At 45.7% G+C, this 8,731-nt stretch overlaps 1 protein-coding gene across 1 annotated transcript; it reads right to left on the bottom strand.

Moving 5' to 3' along the window:
* Positions 1 to 336: 336 nt before the first annotated feature.
* Positions 337 to 8,324, bottom strand: LOC116070022 (pyrethroid hydrolase Ces2e). The gene is made up of 13 exons (XM_031341122.1): positions 8,155 to 8,324; positions 7,333 to 7,537; positions 5,710 to 5,848; positions 4,962 to 5,095; positions 4,622 to 4,880; positions 3,995 to 4,093; positions 3,553 to 3,693; positions 3,355 to 3,435; positions 2,963 to 3,107; positions 2,416 to 2,553; positions 1,955 to 2,027; positions 1,250 to 1,476; positions 337 to 556 (listed from the first exon to the last, which is right to left on the bottom strand). Exons 1-12 carry the CDS (start codon positions 8,228 to 8,230, stop codon positions 1,290 to 1,292), a joined length of 1,677 nt encoding a protein of 558 aa, XP_031196982.1. The 5' UTR covers positions 8,231 to 8,324; the 3' UTR covers positions 337 to 556; positions 1,250 to 1,289.
* Between the last annotated feature and the right edge of the window lie 407 nt (positions 8,325 to 8,731).

The raw sequence follows: 8,731 nt of genomic DNA, 5'->3' as shown, positions 1-8,731 counted from the left end.
TAAAGAACACAGGACACACCCTCTTAAATAACAGAGAAAATGCTTTGAGGGGAAACAAAAGGTATATTCGAAGACAAATTAGCACCACTGTAAATGACATGTAATACTATAGTCCTTGTAATACTGGGCTTGAAAACCGTAAGGACAAAAAGGGCATAAGAATGAAAATCATGCCAGGCAGTGGTGGCGCACACCTTTAATCCCAGCACTTGGGAGGCAGAGGCAGGTGGATTTCTGAGTTCGAGGCCAGCCTGGTCTACAGAGTGAGTTCCAGGACAGCCAAGGCTACACAGAGAAACCCTGTTTCGAAAAAAAAAGAATGAAAATCATAAGGAATGTTGTGAAAAGATGGCTTTTATTAGGATTTTATGAAAGGCAAGAAGTCATTTCCATACATGGAGAAGACATCAGGGTGCCAGGGACAGAAATCTCTTCTGCTATACATGCCTGGGGATTCTTTTCTCTTCTAGAGCATCTCTAACACACACACATAGCCAAAGATCTTCACAGATGTGTTATGTTCACACAAGGGTGGGCTTCACAGTATGCAGAATCCCTGTGCATAAGAGCAAAGTTGTTATTAGAGAAAGCCTACTTGAGCCTGCTGGTCAACCCCAATTCCTGGATTTGCTTGAGGTGTCTATGAACATATCAAGTCAAGCTTTTTACAAAAGTGGACAACTGTAATTTGGGAAGGAAAGAGATGAGATTTCCTCTATAGGGACAATGGGCATGGTTTTTGGTAGCTAGAATGTTCAGTGGCTGACATCAGAGAGGTCTAGGAGCTGTTCCCTGAAAGACTGTATGACTCAAGTTCATTTTCTCACCCTGTATTTCTCACCCCACAGAACTTTACATACATTTCTGTTGTTTGCAAGTCACCCAGCTAGTAGTTATTTTTGTTTCTGAGATACAGGTCTTGCTATGTTGTTCAAGGTGGTATGGAACTAAGAGGCTCATGCTATATCCTTGACTCTGTTTCTAAACAATTGGGTCACGGGTCTATATCTCAAGACCTGCTGGTAGTCTGAGAAAGCATCAGAACTTGTGGAGACTATGGGACCTTGAGGCTCCCACATCCACATTCCACATCATTACAGGAACTTTTATTGAGTGGCTCTAACAAAAGATCAGCAGCATTTTGTGAAGGAGTGACATGTAGAAGGCTTGTCATACAAATTGGTAAAATGGATAACTACATGTGTTAGGAATGGTTATGTGAATGGTAGGATCAAAAAGCTTTCCAAACCTCAGGCATGAAACCCACATACCTTTCTTCACACAGGGCACTATAACTCTTTGTGCCTCTTCTGAGACCCCTTTAGCTCCTGGATCTTCTTGGGCAGAGTCTCAGTCCAGAACTGCAGCCTTCTGGCCTTCAGGGCCTGACCCACAGAAGGTTGGATGTCCAGCTGCAGGTACTGCTCATCATGGTCCATTACAGGCCAGTAGGGTAGACCCTCGCTGTTGGGGTTCCTGTGGATATGGCATCCAGCAGGGAATGTGAAGGTCACTTGATCCTGATTTTGCTCAGGACATTGAACAAAGTAGGGCAGGGGGTTAAGGGGACTGATAAGGTGTATGTCCTGATATTGGGATATAAGTGTGACCCACTAGTTTCTACTCCATGTGGGACAAAGTTACTATCCCATATGGCTTGTTTTCTGTCTCCTTCTCCAAGGCAAAAGCTAAAGAATATTACTACAATACTGTGGCCCACACACCAAGTTACTGCAAGATGACCAGTAACAAACATATATAAAGTGTCTAAGTGTGATGTGTGTGTGTGCATGGCAGTTGACTATGTGGTAAACTGCTTGCCAAAGTGTGCTCTAGGGTAGGGAAGACTCTTATGTAATAAAGGACCATACATGCTAAAGAGCTCACCACACCCAAAGGGAGCTCTGGACAGCAACCCACCTTTGTAGAAGTTGAGGGAAGGATAATCTCTTACCCATGCCGTGCAAAGTTGGCCCAGTACTTCATTATCTTTCTGCTTAGTTGCTCCTCCTCCTCAGTATAAGGAACTGAAGAGAGAAGGACAGGTACCCAGGTCCCAGCCACTCCGTGCAGCTGCCCATTCATGCTTCACACTCACCAAGCCAGCTAGCTATCACCCAAGTCTAAACTATAGGTCTGGTTCCCTCCTTCCCTGCCCCCACAATCCAGGATCTAAGCCTCTTAGTGAATTCAGCCAGGTTTTTTTCCTGCATCATTATTTTCTTATTACCAATAACACGAGGTAGGCTAGGAAAAGTCCAGATTACAACCTAATGTAGGCTTTGAGATGTGAGATGGTGCATGCTGGATTCTGTCTTTCTTCAAGGATTTGGTTCCCTCGACTGGATTAAGAACTCAGCTATCCTTCAGGTTTCCATGATGGTTTCCAGCTCAGGGAAATCCATGAAGACTCACGTTTTATGTTACCAAATTGGTAGCCAAAGACAAGGAAAACTTCATCACCATGGTCAGCCTTCACATAGGGTGGCTTGATATCCTTGAAGAAGCTGGGCCGATGTTGGAACTCATAGAAGTAGACAGGAGCATGAGAACCTGGGGATGAGGACAGGTAATGTCATGGTGGCACTTTGTCTAGAACTTTCCTGACCCATATTTGGTGACAAGATGCCTCAGTCTCAGATTATCTGGAATCAAAACAGTTGACTGTAGAGCCCCAACCTGGAGCACCGGCTGTGGGACAGCCCACTGTTAAATAATGACTCTGTGCTCCCCTGGGGAGTAGTTAGGACAAATCCCAGATACCACTCAGCTGGTTCTTCATCCGTACTCAGATAAGATGTCACCATCTTACACTCAGAATAAGGATTTATCAGATAAAGACTGTCAGTCATCTGAAACCAGATATCTGATCCTGACATAGGTCAGGCCTGGACACTACAGGGCTTGTCTGAGACCCAGAGCTCTGAGCTTCCTCCTTCAACCTTGTTGAAGATGTACTCACGCTGAAAATGGGCTACTTGGAGTGCAGGGATCACGAACATGAAGTCTGCCTTCATCTCTCTGAACTGTGCTTGGAGGGTCTGAGCATCCTCAGTGTCCCCCATGTATTCTTCCATTAGCAGGTCACTACACTCAGGAGGCAACATCTACCACATTGTGATGAGAAAGAATGAGATTAAACAGGCACTTGAATAGGTAGGCAATAACCTCAGGATGGAGAAATGCAAAAGAGATCTGGTATAGGGAGAAAGCTCTGTGACCTTAGACAGGTATGCACACACACACAGACACACACACACACACAGACACACACACAATTAATTTCTGGGAACTCTCTCTGTGAAAGTTAGATGGGGGTACAGCCACAATTGTGAGGACCCCTAAGATTCTCACCATCTTTATGGCTGTGCTCTTTAGAACAGCTGGCAGGGTCTTTTTGTTTATTTCTTCTACTTTCTGATCTGAGTCCATGGTCTGGTATTGAGAGAAGTGTGGCACAGCATGGATACAGATCAGTAAACCTCTGAGTTTCCATTTCCTACCATATGCATATGAGTCCCTAGGCTCCCAGAAGATTAGAAATGAGCTCACCGTAGGGAGAATCCAACCATACTCATCATTGTTGATACCAATAATGCTGGGGACAGGGTGAAAATCCTTAGAGGCCAGCAGCTCCTGAGGATGCTTGGGTAGGAACTCTCCATCCACCACAGCAGGGATGATCTTGAAGACCTGAGAAACATTCAAAGTCAGAACTGAAGGTTAATTATATATATTTTCTGATTTCCAATGAATGTCCTCCACTCCATCTCCACTTTCTAGTTTGTTTCAGGTTAGTTACTCTCCACCATACCTGCCCCATCTCGTACCTGAAGAGACCTTACATTTAGATTAGCTTATGTCAGTATTGGTTTTGCACCCAGGACTAAAGTGACACTAGTTATGGAGATTAGGTAATTTGTTCATAGTGATGAGGACTACCTATAACACACCTTGCTATCTGCCATCTTCCCAGCCATGTCATTCTGCCAACCTTATTAATAGCCAGAATCTCTGCTTCACTCTTGCTTCTTAGGCAGCGCATCAGGGTCTCTGAGTTCATATCTGTGCAACCAGATAGATTGGCCACTATCTGTAACGAAAACAAGGTGAAGCTGTCTTCCAGGCGGAGAAGTTTTCCCAGCCCCAAGATGGTGCCATTGGCTCTAAATGTTATACCAAATGTGTGTGTGCTGGAGCAAGAAGAAAATTGTTCCCATTTTCCTGTTGCTCAATTGTGACATTGATAGCCCCCCAATCCCACCCCAGCCCTCTCTCCCACCTTCCACTTAATTTGAGAAATGGTCTCTTGTTTTGCTGCAGCCTACTCCAGTTTAGCTGGTCTGTAACTTTCTAAAGATTTCCCTGTCCCCATCTCCCTTCTTTCCATAGGAACACCTGGATTAACAATATGTGTGTTCTGGGGAATTGAACTCAGATCCTTGCACCAGCACATCAAACCCTCTTGCCTCTGTACCATCTCCTGAACACATGCACACTTGTTTTTTCTGAAGGGAAATTACTTCCCATGACCTCTCTTTCCCCTGCTGAACACAGCACCAGCATACTAGAGTGAGTGCTAAGACAATAGGTCAGGGTTGGAGGGGTAGAGAACACTCACTCTATAAACCACCTCAGAGGAGCTGGAGATAAGATCAGGGAGCACAGCTACTCCACTCTCCATGATGGCACCATGGAAGAGCCCCTGGGACATGGGGGACACAACATGTGAGGACACACTTGTGCCACCTGCTGACTCTCCAAAAATAGTGACACGGCCAGGGTTGCCTCCAAAGTGGGCGATGTTCTGCTGGACCCAACGAAGGGCAGCCACTTGGTCCAGGTATCCCCAGTTGCCTCTGGCATGCTGGTCTCCAGTGCTGAGAAATAGAAGGGCTATGGATCAAAAGGCTGTCTAGGTTCTGATCAGCCCACATTGCCCTGTCCTATACCTGACTCACCTGAAGAAGCCCAGGACACCCAGGCGGTACTGGATAGTGACCACCACCACATTCTCAGTGGCTGCCAGCACAGAGCCATCATACATGGAAGCCATGCCTACAGTGAGTGCTCCACCATGGATCCACACCATCACCTGGGGAAGTCAAGAGAGATGGCAGGAGGCTTCTATCCAGCATAAGTTCAAGTGGGACTGCCTGCTAGATTATTGACTGCTTTGTATTTACACAGCACACATAGGACTCCTCAGCATCTTAGACCCAGATACAGATGAGGAACTACAGTCTCACCAGAATATTTCCAAGCTTCACTGCTGTACCAGGAATCTCAGCCTAGAGTAATGTCACTATCATTCTAGTGTCCTCAAAAGTTTAGAAGGATGTTTCTATAAGCATTTTTTTTTTCTGATTATAAACCAAAAGGATTGCCAAATCTCATTGGCACAAACAATATCCCAAAGCTGGAAATTTGGCTTATCTCAGTGTTCAGCCCTTAGACACCTGACTGCATCTCTAGGGGTCAAGTTGGTTGAGAAAGTCCCAATTTACTTCCTGGAACACAACCTCTGACCTCCCAGCTCTCCGTCGCTCAGTGTCCCATACCTAGTGTTCAGCTGCCAATCACAGACAAGAAGGCCTTCTTGAACCACTAGGGCCTACACTGTAGCAGAACTCAGTTGTTTTGTGCTTTTTAATCTTCCTAAGAAAGAAACCTACACTACCACCCAGTTGACCATGACTCAGCTCTCACAGGCAGGTTAGAACCCTTATAGGCATGTGTTGGTGCGTAGATGTTGAGATACAGGCAGTCCTCAGACATAGAGACGGGAGGCAGGATCAATTTCATCATCTTCAGATCCTCTGAACTCATCATATCATTTTGTAGACACCTGATGACAATGGTAGACAGTTGTATTTACAAGAGATGTTTGCTGGTCAATATCAGGTCTTAGCCTGGGTTGTCTCTCAGCTTTTACCCACTTCTCTCCAAGATGCCCTGCTAATGCATGATTCTTTCTAAAGACTTAGTTCCTGGAACACAACCTCTGGCATCCCAGCGCTCCATTGCTCAGTGTCCCACACCTAGCATTCGGCTGCCAATTGTGGATAAGAAGCTCTTCTTGAACCCACTAGGGTCTACACTGTAGCAGAACTCGGTTGTTTTGTGCTTTCTAGTCTTCCTAAGATTGTCTTTTTTTACCGAGGTAAAGGCCACAGGCTTTAGTGAAATCTGGGGTAGGATCAGACTTCCAGGTCTCCATTTGGGTGAAGGCATATATTTTATTCTTTTTGAGTCTGGGTTCTGTAGAACTCCTGAAGGCTCTATGAAAATAATTTCCTGTGAGCAGTGATATGCACCAGTTCTCTTTGTATTCTTTAATGCCTATTGAGAATGTTAGTCTTAATTTTCACCTTGAGACAACATACAATAACTTGGGAATGTAGTCTCAATGAAGGATCAGGTTAGCCTATGGGGATTTTCTTGATCCTGTTAATTGAGATGGTAATCTTTCCAACCACAGGACGAACCATTCCCTAGGAAGGGGCTTCTGAATAGTATGAGCAGAGAAGGTAAACTGAACATTAGGAGGTAGGTATGCATTCTTTGCTCTCTGGTCCCAGTTAAAGATGTGATATTATCCATTCCCTTAAGTTTCCCCCTTGTAATGGATGGTAACATGGAGCTGTGACCCAAAATAAATGGTTTCTATCTTAAGCTGCTTTTTACCAGGTTATTTTGTTACAGCTATAAGAAACAAATGAAGATACCTGGATAATGTGGTGCGATACCTACACAAGTTCTATGGGATTCAGTGGACAACAGTGGCCCAAAGTGTCGTGGGATGTTCTTTACCCTACGTTGAGAAACTCTCAGTATCTCTACTTCCCATGTAATCTTTAGAGGAAGCTTTTATATGTTTCTTTGGACAATGGCTCATGGCTCATTGGGTTGTATCAGGGACTATAGAGGCTGGCATTGTGAAGGGCATATCACTGTTGCCCTCCTGAGAGACTTATATGTGATACTTGACTCTGGGCTCTTGCTGGTTAATGTGTTTATACTGACCCTTGTACATAGACCTCTCTTATGGTGGCAGAGATCACTTGGCACAATCTGCATCTAGGAATCATTCATATCTGTTTCTCATTGCAAAACTGAGAGATAACTTAAAGGAACTGATCCTTGACCCAGGACACTGGCAAAGTTTTTCTATTAGAAGCCTTAGCTATGTATCTAAAAATGCACAACACACTGCACATCATAGACAGAAAACTTCTATGGGGTTGAGAAGAAGGAAGAATTTCATTTGGGCCCAGAACTCAGAGCATGTTTTTACCCCCCAGCCTGAAACTGTCTGGGTCCAAAACTTACATGTTCGGATGTGAGGTCCCATCTCTCACACCACTCCATGGCTCAGGGGCCTGAGGAGGGGCAAAGCGCAGTGGTCCTACAGGTGGCTTGGCAAAGGGAATTCCCAGGAAGGTGTGGAGGGCGATGTCAGTGTCCTTCACGTGGACGAGGCTGCCTCTCACCTGGCCTGTGTGTGTGTTTCTGATGGGGCTAGCTGAGTCCTGGCCTGTGGGTGGAGATGCCATCATGGTTAGTTTTGCCCAGGCGGTTGCTACTACATGGTTTATACCCATCTCGTTTTCACTAGTGTCCATGGGGAAGGGAATCTGCAGTATGTAGGCTCGGGTGTGGGATGTGGGAATAGGGGCTTCTTCATACGCCCCCCCAGCCAGGAACATTGCTCATACACCTTTTGAATGGTAGCAGGGCATGTCTCTGGATAAGAAGGAGACGTGCCCAGAGCTACTTGGCAACATGGATATATTATTTTAATTATCACCCAAAGGTCTGTAGCAGCTACAGTCACACAGGGAGAAAAGAAATGTTCCCTTTGCTCTCTTTCCTCTAACTTGCAGGTGCAGAGCTCCTTAGACATTCTTACATTGGAGTGGCTCTTTTTGGAATGGGGTGTTCTTGAGCATCATTGACCCTCTATGAACAGCAGGGCTCACTCCATGGGCTTTGGTGAAGGCATTGGGAGACACACATTTTCCACCCTCTTATCTGCCATCTTTACCAGCTTTTCCCCTCCCAAGTGCCTTCTCTCCCACAAGCTAAGCTACTGACTCTGAGGAAGTGAGCAGCTCTGACCTGGTTCCTCATTGCTCACTCAAAGGCTCTCACCTTGCACATGCAGGAAGAGAAGCAGGACCCCACAGGCCACAGCATTCAGACATCCAGGAAGTTTGTTCAATGTCATAGTCAGCTCTTAGATCTGAGTCTGTGTTGCTCCAGGAGAGCTGTATGCCATGAACAGGAAACAAAAGATGTGGGCCTTGTCTAGGCAGGAATTTGGACCTAAAAAAAAAAAGTGAGGAAATTCACTAGGGTGGGGCAAAGTTCGTATTGCCAAAGAAGAGCAGGGCAGCAGGAAGCCAAAGCAATCTTTGTTCCTGCTCTTTGGCCTCCTAGAAAGGTGTAGATCATAGCATCTGAAGTCCGTCTGTAATACCAGGGCTCCTGTATTCAAGCCCAAATCAATTCAAACCATGCTCACTATCCTTGTACTCACTGGCCAGATGTTGGTGGTGTTGGGGAGTTCAGGGAACAGAAACCTGTATCAGGGAGAGCCTGGAGGGCTTCTTTGAGTAGGTATATATTCAAGATAACAGAGGGAGGGAGGGAGAGAAACAGGGAGGGAGGGAGGGTGGGAGTAGGTATATATTCAAGATGAGGGAGGGGGAAGGGAGAGGGAGGAGGG

This window comes from Mastomys coucha, unplaced genomic scaffold (assembly GCF_008632895.1).
Source record: "Mastomys coucha isolate ucsf_1 unplaced genomic scaffold, UCSF_Mcou_1 pScaffold22, whole genome shotgun sequence".
Taxonomy (NCBI): domain Eukaryota; kingdom Metazoa; phylum Chordata; class Mammalia; order Rodentia; family Muridae; genus Mastomys; species Mastomys coucha.
The sequence above is the reverse complement of the archived record's forward strand: the minus strand, read 5'-3'. Positions and strand labels throughout refer to the sequence as shown.

Bases quoted from the DNA above. Each gene is read 5' to 3' on its own strand.
- LOC116070022 (XM_031341122.1), bottom strand. From the start codon at position 8,230: ATGACATTGAACAAACTTCCTGGATGTCTGAATGCTGTGGCCTGTGGG. The intron at 3,694-3,994 runs GTTGGCAGAATG...AATGTTTCTCAG, and splicing joins AGATTCTGGCTATTAATAAG to GTCTTCAAGATCATCCCTGC. The intron at 2,028-2,415 runs GTGAGTCTTCAT...TTCTCTCTTCAG, and splicing joins CCAATTTGGTAACATAAAAC to TTCCTTATACTGAGGAGGAG.